The sequence below is a fragment of the Macrotis lagotis genome, chromosome 3 (assembly GCF_037893015.1).
Source record: "Macrotis lagotis isolate mMagLag1 chromosome 3, bilby.v1.9.chrom.fasta, whole genome shotgun sequence".
In the NCBI taxonomy this organism is placed as follows: domain Eukaryota; kingdom Metazoa; phylum Chordata; class Mammalia; order Peramelemorphia; family Peramelidae; genus Macrotis; species Macrotis lagotis.
Genome location: NC_133660.1, coordinates 23,826,482 through 23,852,891, shown reverse-complemented (window position 1 = coordinate 23,852,891; position 26,410 = coordinate 23,826,482). Strand labels below are relative to the sequence as shown.

Below are 26,410 nucleotides of genomic sequence, written 5' to 3'. Positions count from 1 at the left end.
AGTCATAGTTTCTGAATCTGTAGGGGAATTAGAGTAGATGGCCTCTAAATTCCAATAGAGATCTGGGAGCCTATAAAAGAATATCCAAAAATATTCATTTTGGCCTTGGTTCTCCTCTGTGATAACAAAATGATGAAAAGCTAGCTTTGGGGAGAGGTGTGGTGGGCGTGGAAATTGAACTGTTGAAATCTTTCTTAATTATGACATCTATCCACAGTTTACCAATAAATCCTATCTATTCCTAGCAGTCATAGATTCACTAAAAAGAGTCATCAATCACCTTTGCATAATTGCTGGCCATTAATTTAAACTGAAGGGTTATACTTTCCAAATTAAAATGGTATCTATGCTCCTTAAGCAGTTATGTGATTATAAAATTTATCTGTGTTTCTCGCCTACCCTCTTGAACCTCCTTATTTTATTTTGTTATGAAACTGATACAGTGACATTTACAAGATTTTCACAGTTTGGTTTATATTACATGTGAAGTGGGAGTTTGATAGATTCCTTGCACCATCTCTGATGTTTTCAGTCATAAATCTTGGAAAAGTAATAATGATGATTCAGAATCGGTAGAAACAGTGAAATCTGGTATTTCTGAAGCAGGAAGCCAGTAACTTTTCTGTGGTTAACAAATTCATGTTCCTTTGTACAATGCTCTAAATAACTGTATGGGTACCTACAAAGCAGGCATCATTACAAGGAAGTTCCTGAAATATTCTCTAGAGAGGCACTTATTTTTTTTTCTGCAAACAAAAAGTCTTTTATTTGATTCTAGTCTAGTTACGGCTAGCAGTAAAATGGAATAATCTTATTAAGTGGATCATAGTTATATATGAAATAGCCAATTGATATTATGGAAATTGCATAGCAATTGGGCAACATAGGGAATGAAGATGCTGAACCTAGAGCCAAGAAGAACAGAATTCAAATTCTACCTCAGACACTCATTAGTTGTATGATGATTTTGGGCAAGTCACTTCATCTGTCTGTTTCAGTTTCCTCAGCTGTTAGGTGGAGTTAACACTAGCATTTATTAAATAAGTAGGTTTATGAGGCTAAAAGGAGATAACCTACTATTTAAGTAGTAGTACTTTAGCTTTGCAAACTCCAACTCAAATAAATACTGGAAACTGGTATTGCTATTGTTGCTGTTTGTATTTTATTATTTACTTTTTCATGGTTAAGTTGAAGCCAAGATACTTGTGGCTGAGATGATAACATGGCAGAGTGGATGAAACTCTGGAGTTAAGAGGGGCTTTGGTTCAAATCCTGTGCCTGAACCTTGCCAACTGGGTAATCCTAGACAAGCCTCAGTTTTCCACCCTGTAAAATGGAGATAATTCTACCCCCTGTATTTCATGGGCTTATATTGAGGATCCTATCAAGTAATGTTTATTAAGTTGTAAGTCACTATATCAATGTCAATTATTATTAGAAATTCCCTTCTTTATCACTATTTTCTTTTTATCACTACTACTTATGGTATTGAGAGCTCAATCTTACTTTTGAAATTGAAATTCCCTGGTAAAAATTGTTTTTGATTCCAAGGTAATTTAGAGCATTTTTAGGTAGTAACAATCTGGAAGGAATGCTTCTTCCAAAACTGAAATGTATTCCTACTAAAGGAGAGGCAAGCTCTCATGCACCCAGTAAAGATTATTTTTTATTTTATATTGTTCCAAGTTAGTAATATATTTTTTAAGATTTTATTTATTTTGAGTTTTATATCTTTCCCCTAATCTTGCTCCTCTCCCCCCGAAAGGCAGTCTGTCAGTCTTTACATTATTTCCATGGTATACATTGATCTAAGTTAAATGTGATGAGAGAGAAATCGTATCCTTAAGGAAGAAAAATAAAGTATAAGAGATAACAGAATTACATAATAAGATAACTTTTTTTTCTAAATTAAAGGTAATAATCTTTGGTCTTTGTTCAAACTCCATGATTCTTTCTTTGGATACAGATGGTATTCTCCATCGCAGATACACCAAAATTGTCCCCGATTGCTGCACTGGTGGAATGAACAAGTCCATCAAGGTTGGTTATCACCTCCATGTTGCTGTTAGGGTGTACAGTATTTTTCTGGTTCTGCTCATCTCACTCAACATCAGTTCATGCAAATCCCTCCAGGCTTCCCTGAATTCCCATCTCTCCTGGTTTCTAATAGAACAATAGTGTTCCATGACATGCATATATCACAGTTTGCTAAGCCATTCCCCAATTGAAGGACATTTACTTAATTTCCAATTCTTTGTCACCACAAACAGGACTGCTATGAATATTTTTGTACAAGTGATGTTTTTACCCCTTTTCATCATCTCTTCAGGATATAGACCCACTAGTGGTATTGCTGGATCAAATGGGATGCACATTTTGTTGTCCTATATTTGATCTCATTGATGAAATAGCGCTAAAAATCAAAGCTACTTTTGTGCACTGTTTCTTCCTCATACCCTTCTTTTCATTATAAGTATATATATATATATATATATATATATATACATATATGTGTATGTATATATATAGATAGATATGTATATGTATATACACATATGTATATACATTTGCATAGTTCATTTAGTCATTCATTTGTTTCTTTTGAGAGATGATTACTCCTAGGACTCTGGTGAATCTAACTCTTGCAGGCTTGTGAGATCCAATTATTAAAAGTCTCATTGTGAATACTTATTATATTATAGTTCAGAAATTAGGACTTGATTTGTTGATTTTTGTTTGACTAGTCTTGAGTGATGGAGAAGTTGTTAATAATCCATAGTAAATGGGACAGTTAGGTGGCTCAGTGGGTAGAGTACCAGTGATGGAGTCAGGAGGACCTGAGTCCAAATCTGGCCTCAGACACTTAAAATTACCTAGCTATATGACCTTGGGCAAGTCACTTAACCCCATTGCCTTGCAAAAACCAAATCCAAAACAAAACAAGACAAAATAATCCATAGTAAATTTAAACATGAGTCATATATACTTCTTAATTTATTTTTCAAATTTTATTTACTTAAGGCAGTGGGGTTAAGTGACAAAGTCACACAGCTAGGTAATTATTAAGTGAGTTTGGATTTGAACTTAGGTCCTCCTGACTCCAGGGCTGGTGCTCTATCCACTGCACCACCTAGCTGCCCCTATTTCTAGATTTTTTTTTGCCAGAGAACTGGTAATCAAACCATGTAAGACATTCATTGCTATTACCATATCACTTAGCTGGCACAATTTATTCCCTGATTTCTACTACTCAGAAAATGCTGGATTTAAAATCACAGAAGTTAGGTTCAAATTCAGCCTCTACCACTTCCAATTTTTCTGACCTTGTACAAGTCATTTCCTCCCTTTGGGCTGTATGGGGTATTCAGGGAGGACCTCTGATATGTAGCTCCCAAGGTCTTTTCAGGGCTGTTCAATCACTTGTGGTGTCCATTCAACTCCCACCTGTAACTCCAAGAAGTAGTAGCATATATAGCAGTCATCTTTCTTGGCAAATTGGTTAAAATAAGTTGAGGGCAACTAATAGGTCTCATCACTGAGTTAGGCAGAAGTTTATTCCAAGGACAAGAAGATTTTCCCCATATGAAATGGGTCAATGAGAACAATTTGTTCCAGAGATGATGAAGACCGCTGAAATTGGTACTGTGCAACTCTTAGAGTTTGGTCAGATCCTGAAGATGCTGGTCATCCACTGCATCCTGAACTATTACCAGTTGTCTTGATTTTTGTCTTATCATTTGACATTGTGGACTCTGCAAACAAAGAGTGAGGCTGGCTACTTTTTGTAGATCTTCCTTACTTAAAATCCAATTCACATGCAAATTAAAACCTCATCTGTGATGTCATTGGCCCTCTTCAGAATCAAGAGAGGAACAACAGTGACTAGCCACACCCAAACCCATCACAATTTTCTAAGTATTTTTGGAGTAATTCACCTAGAGACTCTTCATAGATATGAAAGATTTCTTCAGCCAAATGACGTGATTTTGAAGGCACTAAGACATGAATGTTTTGATAGTAGTAAAAAGTGGCAATGAGAAGCCTGATGACAGTGGATAAGACAGAAAAATAGAATATGAAAAGGATTAAAAGAAATAGAGTGGGTCATTTGTTAAATCTACAGATAGCCTTACCTATATCAACAAGACTGCCTTTCATTACAGTATAAAATCAATTGCATGCCCTTCAATTCAGTGCTTGGTACTATATGTGGTATGTCCTAGGCATTTAATAAATGCTGATTGAATTGAATATAAATGACTTACATTAAACTATTTTAGCTCCTGTAAGAGTTTTATTTTCTGGGGAAATGCACACAACAGTTGGGTCAGTCCTGGATGCAATCACATAGATAAATGACCTAAGTCACTGGTTTATGGACAATGCTGAAAATAACTATGTACGAATAGTCTACAGAACTCTACAGAGGCAAGAACAATTTTCTACATAATAAGATGATGAACTCTTAAATTATGAGCTAGGAAAAAACCCTGAGAAGTTTCTGTAGCAAGCATTTCATTTTATGGATGAGTAAACTAAGGCCCATGGAGATGAAGTCAATTTCCCAGAATCACATAGTATTAGAGTCACAATATGAACCCATACTAACTCTAGAATTTGTGCTCCCTCCCTCTGTTTCACACGCTCATGACCTGTATTCTATGATATGTCAGTCATTTTCATCCTTAGTCATCTTTTTTATTTTTGGATATTGGTTATAGCCTTAGTGAGAAAAAATATGGCCACTTAGAGTCAGCTATGTTATGAGTTGTGCTGCCTTATAAGTTTGAGTTACTTATTAATATGAATATCTTGTTAATAATAATCTATTTGTGAATAATTATACATTTTGTTTTTAAAGTAGATGTTCCTATTTGTTGTAATAATTTGCAATGAAGGATATAAAAAATTATTAGAAAATCAGAATCAATGAAATTTAATTGATCTACTTTTTCAGTATTCTTCTCATTGGATTTTGATAAAATGGGCAATAGACCCATGTGGCAAATATGGAAAACATTTTATGGAAAATGCTCTTAAAATAGCTATTTTTCAAATGTGAAAATCAATACAATATGGTACCATTACCTTTCATGCAATATAATACAAATGTGTGTTTTATATTTAAAATCAGAAATGGTTTCTCTAAATAGTAGACTATTTGGCTTTAGCAAACATCTGTATCATCATGAGAAATAAATTGGCTACATTTCTATGAGGTTTTCATTGAGAATATTTCATCTATAATGGTGGTGACATTTCAGATGTATGGGTAGAGTTTAAGGGAAAAAACCCTTTTTTAACTGGGCCAACATCAGTTAAATGCTTGGAACCTGATCATCTGTAAAAAATGAGATCATTCAATTTTCTAATTGCCTAGAGAGACATTTCCCATTCCGGGGTCAGATCCTATTGTCAAGAGAATGATCTCAATTCATAGACTTCATGTTTTCTTATCAGTTTTGCCCTAATATTTGTTTGCTTCTGAATCTGGAAATACCAACAATACCTACAACAGAAACCACTTACCGCATGCTACATATGAACTCATCTTATTAACTGGGGAGGCTGCTGTTGTAGAAAGTTGTAGAAAGTTAGTGATTTGAAGCTAGGAACTATTCCATTTTTGTCTTTTTGCAGAATTAGTACACTGCCTGTACAATGTAGTAGTTGCTTAATAAATTTTTGTTGAATTGAATTGTACCTGTTAGAACTGAGTGAATGATTTTGAATTTTCAAATGATCCATATTTCTTACCATTTAGATGCCTTCTTCCTACATTGACTCTGGAAATTATTATTTCTTAAATGTTGCCAAGTAAGGAATTTCTGGGAGTGGGAATATCCACTGACTTTGAAAAATGGGGATAAGAGGGGTAGCCTTGATAAAGATGGTACAAGTATTTTGGCATGAAAGATTCAAGACTCTAAAAACATTTAGGGAATTTTTTTATTCAAGTGGGAAAACAAGAAGTGATTTCTAGCAGGTCCTAAAACCTATGAAATAGAAATAAAAAAAAATCCTCATAGTACTTTATTTTTACCCTCAAGTGTTCTAGTTTCAGGATTGAGTGTCTGGGATATTACTTCAGTTCAAAAGCATGTCTTAAGCATTTACCATGTGCAGACACTGTTCTAGATATTCTTGGGCCATACAAAGACAAAAAATTAAACACTCTTTGAAGTATTAAGAAGCTTATATTCCTTTGAGGGACACTAATGCTTTTGTCCTTTATTTTTGGAGAAGACCATGACATGAGGGAAGTGAAACCATGATATGCACATGGATTGGATTTGAGTGAGGGAGGCTGTTCTAAGTCATCAGTCCCACTTTCTCTTCCAGAGTCATCTCAGTCTAGTGGTCATATATGAATTAGGATGACTGGAGATGGCCCTGAATGTCAGGCAAACAGAGTTAAGGGACTATCCCAAGGTCACACAGCTACTAAGTGTCTGAGGCTGGATTTGAACTCCTGTCCTCCTGACTCTAAGGCCAGTGTTTTATCCACTACACCACCTGACTGCTCCACTATATAAGATAAGGATCATAGATGAGAAGGATAAGTATGAACCAAAGGATAAACAAAATAAATACTAAGTAATTTCCATGTTAGCAACGTCTCCCTCATGTCAGAAGTATAACTGAAATTATTGTTCAAGGGAATAGGGGTATGATCTATTGGGAGGAGATAGTTATGGCCTAGTGAAAGGAAACCTGAGTTTGGAACAAGATCTGCCTTTGAGCCAATGGTTCCATCACCTTCTAGCTGTATGATTTTGGATTTAGCCATTTCAAGTCTGTTTCTTCATTTGCAAAATGGATAAAGTTAAACTTATGGACTTACCCTGTAATTTCAACCATTTAGGCAATTTTTACTGAGGAACTCCTTCTACTAAGGCAGATGAGCATCTCCTCTGAGATGTAACACTTCATAAAGCTATCTATAATGCTAAAAGCATTATCACACAGCTAGGACATGTGAGAGTCAGAATTGGAATGATTTCCTGACTCTGAAACCACCTCTCTAGCTACTATTCTATACTTGATATCATGACATCAGTGAGAATTAAGATGATAATGATAAACAAAATAACTTATCTCACCAGGCTGTTATAAGATTCAAATGAGAGAATGGTCTTAAGTAATTTAAAATCATAAAGTTCTATGTAAATAAACATTTTATTTTTTCTTCTAGTGCTTGTGCCACTAGGTCCAGGGATTTAATAGTAAAGGTTTAACAACCAACTCTAATATATGTTAGTAAATAATGTATAGTATATGATATATTGATATACTTATGGCACACACATAATTCACAATACAATATATTATATATTGCATGTAATGCACATGTGATATATGTACATTAAAAAAATTTAACCTACATTATTGAAATTGTTTCCATCACCTTCTTAAATCAAGATAACACAAAACAAATAATCAAGTGCTGATTTGTAACACATGCCAATTTCTGAGGTGTACATACTCAGACTGAAAATATATTTGGCTCTGGTAAACAGTGGTGAGATGGTTCCAACCCTCCCCTGATTTAGCCCTGAGAATTCTATATAAGCACTGTCTAGGTAGGAAAGGAAGGAAGGGACTCCAGGCTAGAAATTCAGTTCTTGGCTTGGTTGACTTATTCTTTTAGAAGGTTAACAAATTGTGCACACACTGCCATTTCTAATTATGCATTATGAGTCATTTCAACCAAAGTTTCATAAGAATTGATTGCCATACCCACCATTTTGCTTAGTCTTTCTAACTCAAAGGACACTTTAACTTAGGTCAGAATGCAACCACATGCTATTCTAATTAAAAATGGTGGTAGAACTATGGCAGAAATTTTTGTATATTTATGGAATCCACTGATCCTCATTGAGAGCATGGGTGCTGAGTCTAAGAGAGGGTTTGATAATTTACCCTCTAGAAAAACTGATTTTTCCCATTCTGTTTCCAGATTCTATTTTCTCTGGTTAAGAACCAGCTGCTTTTAAAGAATTTGTTTTAAAGCTGGCAGTAAAAATTTAATCCACTGACCTTGAAAACAAGAAGACAAGTCTTTTATATATCTTCATTTATTTTGTCCTTCCCCTAAGGGAGAAAATCATATACTTAGGAATTTTGTTTTATGTTTGGGGAGTACCAAACTTTTTAGGAAAAATATGAAGAATGGTTCTAGCAAAAAAAAATCTCCCTACTGATTGTTTCTTCTAAATTTGCTTGGTTTTTGGATTTTTCCAGGAATAATCATACTGATTTTCATGTCCTGAACTTGACCTACTAAATAAGTGGAATTTCCAGTAAAATACAGGGTTATGTGGCAAAGCTCATATTACTGATGGACACATTTACTACTAAGCTTGAAATGACCCTGATGAAAGTTTTACTTCTGCCATAAGGTTAATATTTGATGACTGTGGTGAGGAATTTACCAATTCAGCAATTCCCACAGAGGAATAACTTCAGAAGTTCTACTGAAGCAAGTTTGAAACTTTTCTTCAAGTTGCTACAAAAAGAACTCCATATTTTCACATAGATTTTTTTTGGCAACCTCTATAGTAATAATCAATTGGGATGCAGATTCTGTCATGATATACAAAGGGATTCATTTGTCTATTCAGTCCCACAACAAGTTCTTTTTTTCTGGGAATTAATTTGATGTCCAAATAAAATCTAAAGATGAATTTCCTAATTTTCCTAAATTCTAAATGTATTTGAATTTAAAATTCTAAAATTTATTTTAGGTTTTATTTGGATATCAAATTAATTTCCAAAGATATCCTCCCCTCCTCTAACCCTTGTGAAAAAGAATAAAACTGAGACACACAGCCCCAGAGAACAAAATATTTCTTTTTTTTCCTACGCTCTCTAGTGTTTTTAATAGGAATGGATGCTGTATTTTGTCAAAAGCTTTTTCAGCATCTATTGATATGATCATATGATTTCTGATAGATTTGTTGTTGATTTAATTGAGTATACTAACAGTTTTCCTAATATTGAACCAACCCTGGATTCCTGGAATAAATCCTTCTTGATCATAATGTATTATCCTAGTGATGACTGGTTGTAGTCGTTTTGCTAAGATTTTATTTAGGATTTTTGCATCTATATTCAACAGGGAAATAGGTCTATAATTTTCTTTCTCTGTTTTAACTCTTCCTGGTTTAGGTAACAGCACCATATTGGTTTCATAGAAAGCATTAGGCAGAGTTCCATCTTTCCCTATTTTTCCAAAGAGTTTATATAGAATTGGAACCAATTGTTCCTTAAATGTTTGGTAGAATTCACTTGTGAATCCATCAGGCCCTGGAGATTATTTTTTTAGGGAGTTCAATGATGGCTTGTTGAATTTCTTTTTCTGAGATAGGGTTGTTTAGGTATTTAATCTCTTCTTCATTTAACCTGGGCAACTTATATTTTTGTAAATATTTATCCATTTCAATTAGATTATCAAATTTATTGGCATAGAGTTGGGCAAAATAATTTCAAATTATTACTTTAATTTCCTCCTCATTGGTGGTGAGTTTACCTTTTTCATTTATGATATTAGCAATTTGGTTTTCTTCTTTCTTTTTTTTAATCAAATTGACCAGAGGTTTATCAATTTTATTGTTTTTTTCATAATATCAACTTTTGGTTTTATTTATTAATTCAATAGTTTTTTGCTTTTGCTTTTATTAATTTCTCCTTTAATTTTTTGAATTTCTAATTTGGTATTTAATTGGGGATTTTTGATTTAGAATAAAATATTTCAACCAAAAATCATGAGCACCTCAATTGAATCTGACAGAATATGCATGTCTCATAAAAATAGTATCCTATTTCTTTGAATCAAGTGCATTTTCTGAATGAGTTTTCATAGTCAAGTTTGGTCATTATATTGTGATTATTGACTTTTATTTACTTTTCATTTAGTCCTTTAAAGATCTATTATGTCATTCATACTAATTTTCTGGACAAAACCAAAATTATCTTTATCATTAAGAAGTTACAAACTATTGGGAAGAAACGACTTGTGCACATATGTCACTATAAATTCTATACAAGGGAGGCAGTGTGATAGAGTGGAAAGACCATGGACTTGAAATCAGGGAACCTGGGTTTGAATGTGAACTTTTCTATTTATCAGCTGTGTGACTATGTCATAAGTCACTTTCTTTGTGATGAAGTTTCTTTTCTTGAAAATGAAGATGTTGGATTAAATGACATCTGGGTTCTATTCTTTTCTTTTCCATTTTTTTCAAGACAAGGGGATTAAGTGGCTTGCCCAAGGTAACACATTTAAGTAAGTATTAAGTGTCTGAGGTCAAATTTGATTTCAGTTCCCTTCTGACTCCAGGGTCAGTGCTCTATCCACTGTGCCACGTAACTACCCTGATATCTAGGTTTCTTACAACTCTAGATTTGGTAAAAACAAAATTTAGAAGTAATTTTTTTTGGGAGGGGAGATCAAAGGGTTAGGAAGGAGGTAAAATGTTTCTAGTTTAGAAATAGTGTTGTAGAAGGTGGCTTAATTTCTTTTGGATGGACACTAAAACTTTTTCATGTAACTACATTAACATGTTCTTCATCATGCTGATATCATCAAAATTTTCCATAGAAATTGAAATAGACTGTCTTATAGGGAAGAGATCATATCACTTGGAAAATCAAGAAAGCATTTGTAATTCTCATCTTAGAAAAAGTTCAACATTCTCTAGGAAGAAGAAGCATGGAAGTTCTAACAATCATGATCATTATAGCCAGTTTTCATACAGCATTTTAAAGTTTTACAACACTTTCTATATGTCAACCTTGTGAGATGGGTGCTACAATTATTTCCATTTTACAGAAGAGGAAAATGAGGCAGACAGAGGTTAAAAGGCTTGCCCAGGATTTTAAAGTGTCTTAAAGGAGTTTGAAGTCAAACTTTTCTGATCTATTCTGGTCACTGTGCTACCTTTAGAGAAGGGCTTCACCTTTCCCTATCACACCCTTATATTTCCCTATAGGGTGAGAAGGACCATTCCATGTCTCTGGGTCTAGTCTTTGTCCTGGGATTATCTTCAATTTGTCCTGCATAGAACTTCTTTGTACACATTTATTTGCATGTCATCTCTCCTATTACGTGAGCTCCTAAAGAGTGGGCCAAGGTTTTATCTTTTTTTGTGTCTCTGGAGTGTGTGGTGACTTAGTGTGGTGACTATCACTTAAATGCTTATTGATTGGATTAGTCAATTCATTATTGATTTCTTTACTGGGAATGTTAGTAGGTACATAGTACTGATCCAACTAGTTTAGACTGTTTTGGTGAATTTTGCAAAAATAATACTAAATCACTTAGTCATGAATTTATCACTTGATTTGGGCCATATATCAAATTAGAAAGACTTCATGATTAAAATATGAGCCAGTTCCTTTCATGCTACTTTAAAGACTGAGCTCCGTCTTTTCCCATTTTGTTCATTCCTGACCCATGAAATCTCTTTCCTTTATAATGAAACTACAGAAAAGAATAAAGACCTACTTTTCTCACTATATGATAAGAATTAAAATTAGTCAAAATGGCTTTCCTTAACTAATCATGTCACTCATTAAAATCTGGTCACTCATTGCTTCTAGGATGATATTTAAACTTTGTATTTTCATATTTAAAACTTATCACACCTGACTCATTCTTACTGTATTATATGGGCCAGTCCTAATGGCCTGCTTTCTGTTCTCAAACAAGACACTCCATTTCTTACCTCCATGTCTTGGATTAATGGATATCTTTTGAGGTCCCTCATTCTAATATTATCTTGTATATTCTTTAAATATGCCTTATTATGCCCCACCTCCTATCCCCAGTAGATTATAATTTTTTTGAGGAAAGTCACCATGTTTTTGCCTCTGTTTCCCTAGCACATAGCAGAGAGTAAACACTGGAAAAATATTTGATTGGTTGATAATCTCTAAATTATGAAGCCAATTTTCTTTTTTACCCTAAACAATTTACTTATTTCCTCTTATTTTTTAAACAGGATCAAGATTTTTTAAATCAAGATAATATGAAAGTTTTGTAGGCATAATCTTCATCTAACTTCATTTCAGGGCAAGATGATTTCTTGAGAATATTAATAATTATTTTAGTTTTCAATAATAAAGTGTTTTACTTTCTTATTTTTGTATCACTAGTTTAGGGTAAATTTTTTAACTTTTCACAAATTTCATTAATGTAAATAAACACTTGAACAGACTGAAAACTTTTAAATAAGTTGTTGATGAATACAGAATTTACATTTCAATCAAGGAATAAATAAATGCAATGTATCTATAAGTTTATCACTGGTGAGAAATGCATTAATAATGGGCAGGAAGAGCAAGGAAGATAACAGAAATGGTCTTATATAGGAGAACACAGACCAACTGAGCCTTGAAGGAATACCAATTGGGATACCAATAGGTAGAGGTGGGAAGGGAGTACATTCTAAGAATGGGGGAACAGCCTACTCCAAGGACTGAAGATCGGAATATGGTATGTTCATAGACATTTTTGATAAGATTTGTCTGACTTCTTTACCAGAAAGACTGGTAAACACTTTGTGTACTGGGAATGACTAGCTATTATCGGAATAGAGACACTGTGACTGCTATATAACATTTACAATCTTCCCTCCCTTCCATTCTTCCACCACAAAACCCAAGAAGTTCCCATTTCAGAAATGACTGATTGATGTTCCTGCTCCTCCCACCTGACACCCTCTTTCATCTGCAGACCCACTCTGAGGAAAGGCCCTTCCAGTGTGAGGAATGCAAAGCTTTGTTCCGGACCCCCTTCTCTTTGCAGAGACACCTGCTAATTCATAACAGTAAGTGCCAATTCAGGCATTTGGTTAGAGGGTAAAAGGGCAGAGAAAGGGTTGCCAGGCTCCTTGAGTTCATATTGACTTATTCAAGTAAGACTGGTGATAGCAAATGAAAACCATTCTATGCATAAAGAATTGTTGACTGGGTTAAATTCTAAGAATGTTCTATCTTTATAAAAGAAGGAATATCGAATGGAAGGTTGAGACCTCCACTCAAATCCTGGTTTTCTTTTCATATTCGTAAGACCTTAGCCTCGGTTTATATTCTCTATAAAATGAGAGAGTTGGAGCACATAGTTTCTAAAGTAATCTAATTCCAAACATCTAAGGAAATTATGGGTAAAATCTGAGAACTTGGTTTCTACCTTTTGATTCCTAAATTGGCTTGATTTCTTCTCAAGTTTTATTTCAACATCCCTTTTTATTTTTCTACTAGAATTGGTTCTTGAGCTTAGGGTTCTTGGAATTTACAAAATGGATCTCATGCATAGTTATTTCCCAGAATCGGAAAAACTGGAAGCAACTACTTATCTTTAATGATCATAAATGTTTGGTAGTGCCATAGGCCTTAAATATTTTGCGCTCTTACATCCTTACCCTTATAATTTTACCTGGATGAAACAAAAGTCTAGAGAAATTATGGTATCTAACTTTACAACATGAACTGATGACAAAACTGAGCCAAGAGTCCAAGACTTCTTCTCAGACCACTGATTTTCCCACTAGACTACACTCTCTCTGGTTTATTTTGAATGGGCATGCATTCAATTCTTACCAAAAAACACTTTAGAAACCCTAGAGTCTTAGGAGCATGGAATCTTGAGAATATAAAAGGCAATTGATGTCTCACCATTGCTTGAAGACTTCCACTAATAAGGAGTTCATTAACTCTCACACATCATTATTCCTTTTCAACTGTCTCTAATTGACAGTATTTCCTTCAATTGAACAGGAATCTTTCACTCTGACTCTTCCTTTCATTGTTCCTAATTCTACCCTCTGAGGACAAATATTATAATCCTATTCCTTCTCCCATGTGGCAACCTCTCAGAGACAGCTCTCTAGGCCAGATGTCATCAGTTCCTTCATCTGATCTTTCTATAGCAAATCTTCTCACCATACGTGTTTCCTTTCCTGGAATTATTTTTGTCTTTTAGCATCCTTCCTAAACTATAGTTCCCTGGATCCAAACATCATATGCTATGTGTGATAATGGTAGAATATATCATCTGATCATCAAGTTTTTCACTCCAAATAGAAAGCTTTTATTAATGTAGCTGGCAGTCATATCATCATCTTCATTATAATTATTATTAATTGCCATTTGACTTATGTCATGATTTCTAATCCACTCAAATCCTTAAATCTTTTGTTTTCTTTAGAAATAATTTCTGGTCTTCTCTTTCACTTGTATAATTCATTGTTTAAGCCCAGTTGTAAGGCTTTACATTGATCCTTGTTAGATTTCATCTTATATTTGTCTCTTCACTCTAGTCTCTCAAGGTCATTTTAGATACCTTGTTTATTTTAGATAATTTTAGATATCTTTTATAAAGGGATTCTGATGTTCACTCTTGGATGCTATTCCCTTTTTCAGTCAAGACATCCCCTCCTACTTCATGAAATATTTGGGTCTTCTTTTCAGGACTTCAGAAACTTTGTTTTTGTATTTTTCAAGGCAATGGGGTTAAGTGGCTTGCCCAAGGCCACACAGCTAGGTAATTATTAAGTGTCTGAGACCTGATTTGAACCCAGGCACTCCTGACTCCAAGGCTGGTGCTTTATCCATTGCGCCACCTAGCTGCCCCACAGAAACTTTTAAAATGGAAGAGCAGTTTAAATTTCTGCTCACTGGAAAAAGTGGAATTCCATAAAAATCTGTCAGAGAACCATTTCAACAGATTTAAATTCTGAGTTTTCTTTTACTTTTGTTCTGCTTCTTTATGAAGTTTTATAGTAGCTAAAAATTTTTACAAGATCCATTTTATGAACTCAAGATTTAAGGAAAAAATTATTTTATTGGGTTTTGTAAAAGAGGTCTTTATTTCTAAGATATCAGCATTGAGATGATATGAAAAAAAGAAAATCTAAGCTTTTCTAAAGTCCATTTATCCTTGGGAAATTATGGAATGGATGCTTGCGCATTTTCTTTCTTTCATCTTAGCATGTTACATATCATATGAAGTTAGTTGTGTATTTCTAGACTCATTAACATCTTACTCTACAGGAGTTGTGATCTTGAAAGTTTTTTTTTAAGACAAAATGACTTATGAATTTGGATAATGTGTTTAAAAGAAAAGTGCGTCTTGGAGAAGTTCTTTTCAGTATAAATATCAAAGTTTGATAACAAAAGAATCAAGATATTATAACTTATATAACATATATGCTACATAATTGTGATAATGATAATGATTGATTATGCTTAACCTGTTTCCATTGAGAAAAAGGGTGCTACATCTCTTAGATTCTTTTGGTACCTAGCTTACAACCAACTTTCTTAATTATGAAGATATCATTTTGTATCATGCAACCAACTCCTAATTTTCTATGAGAGAAATTAAAAAAAATGAGATTGTTGTTTTGTATCATAGCAGTAATTTCACCCTCAATAGCATTTTGATATTTTTAAAGCAAATTTGTACATGATTAATTGGTTCTAGAATTGGGATTTTTCAAAAATCAGTTCTTCTAGCAACATTAGAATTCATTTGACTAAATCTTGGTCCAACATTTTAGAAATTTTCTCCTTGTACAATGTAACTTGATTTCTCATAGCAACAATAAAGAATTAATGGGAAAAACCCGATACTTAGCATTTTTATTTAATAGCTTTCAGACACCAGAGAAGTATGAGATTAAAAGTGACAAGAGGAATTAGATGCTTAAGCCTATATCTGTACCTCTATAAGGACATATAGTATGATTTGAATGAAATTATATGTACTAAAATCATATTAATAAAATGTTTTTTCAAAGGGCTACCCAGATGTTTAGTTAGTTAAAAATGATGCATTTGTCTTTATGAATCTTTTAAAATCATTAAAGGAAAATTTAAAAAACATTGTAGTGGAATGAAAATGGTCCAATATGGAATTGAGTGCTATCTCTGGCTTGTACATGCTTTGTAACTGAAAGCACATCATTTTACTGTGACCAAGGACAAATGTTTGATTAGTACCCCTGAAAAAACTAAGACTAAATGTTACTGAGAAGTTATTATTCTGTGCCAGTGAAGGGACTTTCTATACTAGATATTTCCTACACTAATGTAACTGTATGTATGCCACCTTCCTCCAAAGTAGTTACCAGGTGTGATTAATAATTTTAAGAAAAATATTAAAATAGCATCAATTTTACCTTAATTGTTAAGGAAAATCAATAAAAATAAAAAATCCAGCCATTATATGACTTTTGAATATAAAGAATTCATTATTATGCCTGTAATTATCACAATCTTTATTTCCTTCCAAACTCAAGATAACTATTTTCTTCATTAAAAAAAGACATTACATCAAAATTAGGAAGATCCTTAGGGGCATTTAGTTCAATCTATACATGTGGTAGCACTGCATCGACAATCTCCAGTCTTTACCTAAAATGTACATTCACCCCTTCCTCCCTCCCATCATCAAATTGCACCAAGTGAGAAGAAGCTATTATATTCTGTACCAGTCCATTCTCCTTTAGAGCTCTTCTAATAAAGTGGGAGAGGGGGAGGGGAATCAGCATATTTTTCTTTTCTTTTTCTTGTTCTTAGTTCTACACTGCAGATAAAATCTAATACTTGTTCCACATAGAGCCCTTCAGATAATTGGAGGCACTTAACATCATTCCTATCTTTTCTTCTTCAAGCTAATCCCCACTTGATTCAGTTGATCCTTTTACAGCACAGTCTTGAGATTCTTGATGCCTTCTTCTGGATATTCTCCAACTGAATGATGTGTGGACACATGCTCCATGTGTGCACTGTGCAGGCCAGAGAACACTTATACTCACTTGTTGATAGTGCTGGATACAATTTTAATAAAGCCTAAAATTATCTTAAGCTGTTTGGCTGCCAGTCATAGTATCATAGATCTAGAGAGAAGAGATCTTGGGGGCCACTTAATCCAAGCTATTTTTTTTTGCCAAATTAGGAAAGTAAATTAATTATCAAAGATCACGTGGATGGAAAGCATCAGAGTTGGAATTTGAACCCAGTTTGAATTTGTATGCCTTTGAACTTATTATCTATTATCATTTCCATGTATTTTTTTTACAAAGAATTATGTTCAAATGCTATTCCACCATTTCACCCTTGTGCAATTGACTACTTGAACCTCAGGATAGTCCACATTTATGTCTATTATATTTCATCTTTCTAGATCTGACCAATTTTCTAAGCTTCTTGTGTTCATTTTTTGAATCCTAAATATGTCTTCTTATTTAATATACATTAAGTTTATTTCAAATAATTTTAAAGATGACTATGGCATTTGGACTATGAGAATAGATAGAATGGTATAAAAACCAACTTTTACAGAATTCTTTCTCCAAATATCTAAGGATGTCAAATATTTCACTAAGACTTGCAAATTCAGCAGAGGTTTCTTAAATGACTTGTTGTAAAAGTATTTTTGTATGAGGAAATAAGGCATAAAAGGTAAATAAAATGGGCTTCTTGACCTCAGGAAGCTATAATTGCTCCTATTTTCTAAACATTGTACATTCTTCCCAGGTTTGCTCTACTTTATTCTTCAATATTTTCTATCGGTTTTAGAATTCACAATCTTGGTTGTATATTCTTGCTTTCACTACTTCTTCATTTTTCTAAACCAGTTACTTTGACACCCAGCTGGACTTGTCAAAGAGAAGACATAGGCCTTTCATCTGCTCTCTGAAAATAGCCTCCAGCACCTCCCTTATCTTTATTAGGATTTTTCTATGACATACCATTGGACAACTAAAATGGGGCAGTGGATAGAGTGCTGAACCTGGAGTCAGGAAGACCTAAGTTCAACTTGGTAGTTGTGTAAACCTTAGCAAGTCACTTAACCTTGGTTGCCTCAGTTTCTTCATCTGTAAAATGACTAGAGAAGGAAGTGGCAAACCAATATTTTTTCTAAGAAAACCCCATATGGGTCCAGATATATTTGGTCATAATTGAAATGACTGAACAACAAATGCCATTGGAAAACAGGGTGGAAGATATGACAAATGCAATAGAAAAACAGAAAGAAAGAAAACCTAAGTCATTTGGAAGACTTATCTTCTATTGAAAAAATATACTGGAAACTAGGTCATATTATTAATTGTTCTTTGTCTGGTTTTATAATATACCATATTGTACACACACACACACAAACACTCATATACTCACACATTTGAAATAAAAAAGTATTCTATACAGTCATATGCTTAGATTTCTGTTCAGACAAAATAAATCAGTCAGCTGAAAGATTACTTTATAATTATAATATAAAATATTTGCATTCAATTCATTTATGCAATAATTATGTAAATTAAAGTGTTGTTTTAATCTCTGGGGTAGTTGGAAAGGGAAAGAAGATAACATTCATCAAATTTCCTTATGGGGACAGTTCTGGTCTTGCTTCTATTAATTTCCATAGTTTATTAAGATAGGCAAAATTTTAAAAATCATTAATATTGGGAAAAGGACAGTTTATAAAAATGCTTATTAGTCATATGTCAAGGGGCAGCTTACAATGACTCTCAGTTATATATTAAATATAGTCAGTTTACTTTTTTAATAATTATAATAGTAAATTCACAATAAACTCAAAACTACTACTGATTGATTTTGACATTTGACAGTCATTGAACTAAACTGGATTCTAATTTGACCTAGATAACTCATGATTGAGTAAGAACCATACCATAGTTAGAAAAATATCAAAGCAATCATAGACCATAGATTAGTTTCTGAATTGGAACCAAATTTACTTGGGTAATTTGAGTGCTTTGAAGCTTTTGAAAAAAAAATGAAGAATTTTAGAAAGGAATGATTGATATCAAAGTCTTTTTTGGCCTAGGAAGGTAATCTTGTTCTGTTTCCCCCTACATAAATGGGACACTATTGATCTTTATCTCCAGCTCTTCTGTGAAGATAAGATTTTTATCTTTGTCTCTGGAACTGTCTAGGTAAAGAGAAATAAATTCAATGGGAATATAAGAGAGTCCTTTCCCCCTCAGACTGGAGTCAAGGGCAAAAAACCTGAAATAATGTTCAGCTTTAGTGCTTAGTTAGAAGTGGCTATCTCTGATAGTTAGGCAGCATTTATACCTGTGTGAAGGTTATTGGGGGAAGGGCTATACTTTGTTGACAGGAGAAAAGGATCCCAGCCTTCCTTGGTCTCTTCACATTTGACTTTTTTGTTTCCAAGGTGAACGAACTTTCAAGTGTGATCAGTGTGATGCTACCTTTAAAAGAAAAGATACCTTAAATGTTCATATCCAGGTGGTCCATGATGGACACAAAAAATACAAATGTGATCTGTGTGACAAGGCGTTTGTAACACCTTCTGTGCTTAAAAGTCACAAAAAAGTAAGTATAAGTCCACCCTAAATCTGAATTCTTTATGTATTTTCTTTCCCTCAGTACTTGAATCTTTAAAACATTCCCAGTTTGTCTAATGGCTTAAGTTTGAGGCTTCCCCAGTTGCCATTCATTGGCTTGTTTGTTCTCTTATTAGAATTAATTTAGGTGGAATTATGGGTTCAAATCAAGCCTCAGCAAGTAGTTGTATGACCCTAGGCAAGTCATTTAATCTCTGACTGCTTCTGTTTCTTCATCTGTAAAATTAAAATGATAGTGACACCTACCTCTTGGCTGTATTATTTGCCAAATTTTCTAATTCAGGTGGACCCTTGTGAAACTTTAGGTACAATTGTACATACTTGGAGATATATTTGTTCTTTTATATCATTCTTAGTAACAGTAACTGATATGTACAGGATGTTCTAAGAGTCTTTGTGTAGTTTTAAACTGTTAAAGATTCTATAATTTTAATTTTTACAAAAATGTTTAAAATTATTATATATTAATTATTATTTTTAAAATTTTTGCAAGGCAATGGGGTTAAATGACTTGCCCAATGTTAAGTAAATATTAAGTTAAATTAAGTATTAAGTGTTTGAGGTCAATGACTCCAGGGTCAGTGCTCTATCTACTGTGCTACCTAACTGCTCCAAATCTTAATATTTTATTAAGTCATTTGATCCTCATAATAATCCCTTGAAAAAGATGCTGTGACCAATTCTATCTTATAGATAAGATAACTGAGGTAGAATGTTCAGTGACCTCCTTAGTATCAATCAGCTAGTAATCTTCTGAGGCAGGATAAAAATTTCAGAATTAAAACAGGATTTCTATTTCAAAGATGATTACTCCATCTACTATGCCACATGAGCTATCAGTAAACTGCTAGTTTTATTTACTGAGGGAAAAGTTTGTTTTCTCTGAAATTTTAAATGTATATCTATCTATCTATATATAATTTAAATATTTTACCAAAATAATTTATATGATCTGCACTTTAGCTATAAATATAAAATATGTTTAAATTAAATATATTATTGTTAGGTTAATTTTGTAATTTAAAAATATTGTTACGAAAATGAATTAATTTTTATTTCCCTCTTTTTTATCAGTGGAAAGGGGAATGCATGGAGTTCTATTGGTATCAGAAATCTCTGATATGGATGTTATAGCCAGGCATGTAGACTGCCACCTTCTTTATAATGTATTATAATATTAGGGAGGTTCCTGGGCTCACTAGGGCTAAATGACTTAGGAGTACTCAACTCAGAATCAAACTTTAGGCATGGCTACTTGGTTCCACCAAAATTATTTCTCTTTTAAAATGAGATTCTTTCTCATTTAAAATGAAATTTTCAGAGGGAGATGGATTTAAATCTTGAGGGACCTTAGCATATAGCTTGGTCTTTTCATTTTAAAAATAAGGAAGACAGGGTCCTAAAATTGAAATAACTTGCTCAGAAACACAAGGGTAATAAACCGTAGAAACAGAATTTGATTCAGTTTCTCTGATGTTAAAATGAGCTGGATTTCCATTGTACTTTAAAAGAAAGGAAAAATTTTCTGAGAAAGAAGCAAAAATTTGTTGTGGAAACTACTACAGGATTATATATCTTCAGTTACCTCTGATTCTCCAGCAGCAAATATTGATGGGGAGTCTGCTAAGGTTCCAGGAATATGAAGAAGCAACATACACAAGCATATCATCCCTGAAAACAGTCTCTTCAGCTAGGACATTGTTTTTTTCCTAATGTTAGGCAGGAAAGACATATTTCTGAATTTTCCTTTGGACCATTTCCTGATGAGTATTATGGTTGGATGGACAATGGAGACCCATTGCATATTTAACCTGTCTCCAGTAGCAAAGGATTCACCTCATTAGAAATATTGGCAAGAAATCATGAGCTGGGGAAATGCATTGCCTCTTTGGACTTACTTTCAAAAGTTTTCTATGAAGGTTACAGAATCCCTTCAAAAAAATCTTATTTTCTCAAATAACACAGTTGGGCATTCTTTATTCATACTGACATTTAGAACACATCCAATGGAGATTAGATGGAATTTTTTTTACTGAGATAATTTTAGTAAATAATATTTTAAGTCCATATATATATATATATATATACACATATCGATATGATATGGATTTAAACATTTTTGGTAGCAATTATATTAGTAAACATGTCAATTAAGTGATTTTTTGCATAAATACATAAACTTTTTAAACATAATTTTAGCTAAGTTATTTTAAATGAGTGCATGTATGCATGCATGCACAAGAGTGTGAGTAATATGGATTAAAAACCTTTTTTATTGAAATCTTAGTTCAAAAAAAGATTAGGCAGAGGCATAGAGAGAGAGACAGACAGACAGGCAGACAGAGACAGAGAGACAGAGAGGGAGAAAGAGAAGCACAGTTAGAGACAGAGACAGAGACAGAGAGAAAGACAGCTTGAGAGGAAGAGAGAGAAGAGAGATAAAGAAAAGAGACAGAGCTAGATAGAGACAGAGAGAGATATAGACAGGTAGACAGACAGACAGACAGACAGACAGACAGACAGACAGTAAGAGATAAGAAAAGAGAGGCAGAGAGAGATGGAGAGAGAGGGAGATAGGGCACAGACAGTAGTCAGAAACAGAGAAACAGAGGCAGAGAGAGAGTAAAAAAAGAGAGACAGAGACACAAGAAGGGACTTATTATCCATACTATTTTTCTGATATCTTCTGAGAATTAGAAGTAATAGTAATGGTGAAGTTGATAAAATGTTCATATTTTTACAGTTATTGTCTTTTTTTATAGGGTTTTTTTTGCAAGGCAAATGGGGTTAAGTGGCTTGCCCAAGGCCACACAGCTACATAATTATTAAGTGTCTGAGGTCAGATTTGAACTCAGGTACTCCTGACTCCAGGGGCAGTGCTCTATCCACTGCACCACCTAGCTGCCCTAGTTATTGTCTTTTTCAAAAATGTCATCAACATGGGTATTTAGATTCCAAAAGGAGCGAACTGGACAATGTGCTCTAAGTAGGGAACCTCCAGGCTGGAATTTCTAGAAATGTATATAATATAGAGCTGAGCATTGAATGGAATAAATATGTATGTAATTGCAATTATGTATTGCAATTATTCAACATCTGATCAGAGGACCTTGGTGACTTGAAGTTGTTATTTCTGTTGTTTTTCTGAATATGTGCCCTCTATTTCCATGAAAGCCCAGAAAGCTCTTTGGTTGACAATTCTACTCTTAATTACAGAATTCCCTATTATTATTACATCATTAAGAAAATACACCTTTCAAATTTAGTTTAATTTTAATTTTCTAGTTTATAGTGATTCATATCCTAATATTAGGCATCTAGGTGGTACAGTGGATAGAGTCCCAGTTCTGGAGTCAGAAGGACCTGAGTTTACATCTGGCCTCAGAAGCTTACTAGCTATGTGACCCTGGGAAAGTCACTTAACTCTGATTACATCATATTAGACCACCTTCAGTTGTTCTGGTTCATATCTGGCCACTGGATTTAGATTCTCCAGAGGAGATGACTTAGCATAGTCCCCGTCATTCAAATCCAATTCATTTGCTTGTCATGGCATCACTTCCCTGTATCAAAGTACAAATATCATTTTTTCTATGTTCTATATATGTATATTTATTACATATGCATTACATGCTTTACAATGCAATACATAAACATTTAATATATTTGCATTACATATTTAATATAGTATATTTATATGTGATACATTCACATATATCTATATATGCATATATGCATATGTAAATAATATGTATATTGTATCTCTATGAAATTCTGATTTTATTTGTTAGGAAGGTCACAATGTGAGGAAAGGATAATCCTTTATGAATTAATTTTTTTAACCACAAATAGCTACTGTTGATAAACTGGTTTCAGTTTCTCCTGAAGAGTTTCCATGAACTAAATTGAATTGGCTTTTCTTTCTGTTTACAGCTATATTTTTCATGGTCTTCATACTACATTTGTATTTTCTCTCTCTCTCTCTCTCTCTCTCATAAAGTTATTTGTTCACCTCATCTCAATTTCCCTCTAATGTCTATGTGCCAGTAAAGAAAGAAGCAATGTGGTAGAGGAGATAAGCTCTAATTTAAATCCCACCTCTGACTCACATTAACTCTGAATGGCTGTCACAACCTAAAAAAGGTAGAAGTGACTATAGTCCTTTAGCCTCTCAGCTCTCCCATGCAACTCTCTAAGAATTTAAGTTACTGATGATTATTATTTTTTAAAATTTTCATTAGTGGAGAGGATTTGCACATTGGGAATTTCTAACACTAATGAAATTACAGGCCTTGACATCTCCCCGCCCCCAAATAATAGACTTGCTTTTTTTAAAGAAAGATTTTATTTATTTTGAGTTTTATCATTTCCCCCTCATTCTTGCTTCACCCCCCCACCCCCCACAGAAGGCATTCTGTTGGTGTTTACATTGGTTCCATGCTATAGATTGATCTCAGTTGAATGTGATGACAGAGAAATCATATCCTTAAGGAAGAAAAATAAAGTATGAGATAGTAAAATTACATAATAATATAATGCTTCCCCCCCCAATTTGACAGTAATAGTCTTTGGTCTTTGTTCAAAGTTCATACTTCTTTCTCTGGATACAGATGGTATTCTCTATTGCAGATAGCTCAGGTTGTTGCACTGAAGGGATGAGCAAGTCCATCAGGGTTGATCATTATCCCCATGTTGCTGTTAGGGTGTACAATGTTTTTCTGGTTCTGCTCATCTCACTCAACATCAGTTCATGCAAATCCCTCCAGGCTTCCCTGAATTCCCATCCCTCCTGGTTTCTAAAAGAACAATAGTGTTCCATGACATACATATACCACAGTTTGTTAAGCCATTCCCCAACTGAAGCCAAATAATAGACTTGTAACAGTTTTCTAGAACAAGAAGGGACCACAGAGACTTTCTCATTCAATCATCTCATTTTACAGATGAGGAAACTGAGACCCAAACAGAAGATGTGATATGTAACATTATGGGTTTAACATTGTAATATTTACATGATTTCTGAATCATTAAAGATTTTATTAATAAAGAGATCAGTGACAGTTTCCAATGTCAAAGATACCTGTGGGGATGGGCTAACTATATATATATATATATATATATATATATATATATATATATGCATATATATATATTCACTTGGAAAAGTGGGTGTTCTTAATTAATTCTGATTGATTAATAATTAATGAAAGGTAGACATTAAAAAGAGAAGTGTTCTCACTACAGTAAAGGACTAGGAAAGTGATATAATATTACTCTTGGACAAAGAGACTATCTCTATACTCATACCACCCCTCCACCTTAGACAATCTAGACAAAGGATCCACCTCCCCCCAAATTGCTTGAATGGAATACAGTGGGTAGTTCACCTAGATAAGAAGGTCTAGGTGGCAGAGGTCAGTAATGTTCTTCAAAGGTTGGACTCTGAACACAGAAATAATGGAAAAAGCCTGACTTTTCTCCCATGACTGGTTTCTAATAATCACTTCTCTCAAGCTATCAAGTCCATGTCTTTCATTTTATATATTAGAAAATTGAGGAACACAAGGCTGGTAAAAGTCCAAGGCAGTATTTTAACAGAGGTCTTCCTTAGCTCCAAGTCAAGTGTTTTATCTGTTATACCATTGATACTTGCTAATGACTTTCCAGTCAATCACACTATGGTTCTTAGAAATAATGGGTTTTTTTTAAACTTAGAAGTGAAGAAAGTATAACATGGTTACCTTCAAAATCCTGGACATAGTTTAAAAAAAGGTAAAACACCAACCTATACAAGACCAAAAGGATTTTTGGAAAGCCTATAGTTTAAGAATTATCAATGATGTTAGTTAAACCTCTTGCCTTTAACCTCAATCTGTATGCTTCAAACTGAAGCTACTTAAACTCTTTTACTCAGGACCTAGCAAAATTCATAAAATGTTGCAGCCAACCATGTTGGTTTTGCCTTCATTTGCCACTAAATGGATTTCACTTTCATCTGTATTAAGGAAGGAGTATTTTAATAGGAAAATAATGTGGTAGTATTGTCATGAAAATAGTTCTGATCTTATTGACCCCCTGTGGAGCTCTCAGGGATCCCTAGTAGTGCAAGAAGCATTATTTCAGAACCACTGCTGACCCAGCAAAGCAGAAACCAATGCCCTACTGTCTCTGTCTACTGATTTTAATGAATTCATGTAATGACCCAGTACACACTGATTACCTCCATGAGACATTATAAGTTGTAGCTATAAAGGGTGCAAAGAACCAGAGATGAATAAAACGGAATTCAGTTCCCATTGGACTTGTCCCAATTACAAACTGGAAACTTCAAATCTTGACTCCAAGAATAATACAACTTTCAAAAAGTGACTGTTACCAATAGAATTTAAACTTTATTTATTTATTTATTTGTTTGTTTGTTTGTTTGTTTGTTTGTTTGTTTTGTGAGGTAATGGGATTAAGTGGCTTGCCCAAGGCCATGTAGCTAGGTAAATTAAGTGTCTGAGGCCAGATTTGAACTCAGGTACTCCTGACTCCAAGGCTGGTGTTCCATCCACTGTGCCACCTAGCTGCCCCCCCCCATAGAATTTTGAATAAATAACAATTCTCATCATGATCCTGAGATCCTGAGTTCTTCTTGTTTTTTAGCATTGGAACTAGCTGTAAAGAAATGCTTCATTTTAAGATGAATGAATGACTTTTGAATGAATGAATGAATGAATGAATGAATGAAAAGTTTTTTTGGAAGTAAACAAATGGCTGCAAAGAGATATGTCTAAACATCTTTAATCCTCAAAACTCATTATCTGTTTTCTCCTTTCTACATAGACACACACAGGAGAAAAGGAGAAGATATGCCCATATTGTGGACAGAAATTTGCGAGCAATGGGACACTGCGAGTACACATTCGGAGCCATACAGGTCTGTGTATTCTACTTGTTAATGAAAAACAGATATAAAGCTGATGTACTTTGTGGCCAAATTGTGGCATATGTTTCTTTTA

General features: G+C 33.8%; 1 protein-coding gene across 8 annotated transcripts in view; it reads left to right on the top strand.

Annotated features, from left to right (window-relative positions):
- Nucleotides 1-26,410, top strand: part of PRDM5 (PR/SET domain 5) — a 224,190-nt gene that overhangs the window by 94,481 nt on the left and 103,299 nt on the right. For 6 of the 8 annotated variants that reach the window (XR_012476834.1, XR_012476835.1, XM_074228334.1 and 3 more), the window contains 3 exons: nucleotides 12,740-12,833; nucleotides 19,214-19,374; nucleotides 26,235-26,328. Coding sequence is in view for 6 of the 8 variants with exons in the window: in XM_074228334.1 (XP_074084435.1) it covers nucleotides 12,740-12,833; nucleotides 19,214-19,374; nucleotides 26,235-26,328 (349 nt within the window). In the remaining 2 variants the exon portion in view is untranslated. The remainder of the gene's footprint in view (nucleotides 1-12,739; nucleotides 12,834-19,213; nucleotides 19,375-26,234; nucleotides 26,329-26,410) is intronic. The other 2 variants (XM_074228332.1, XM_074228333.1) reach the window with 2 other exon arrangements.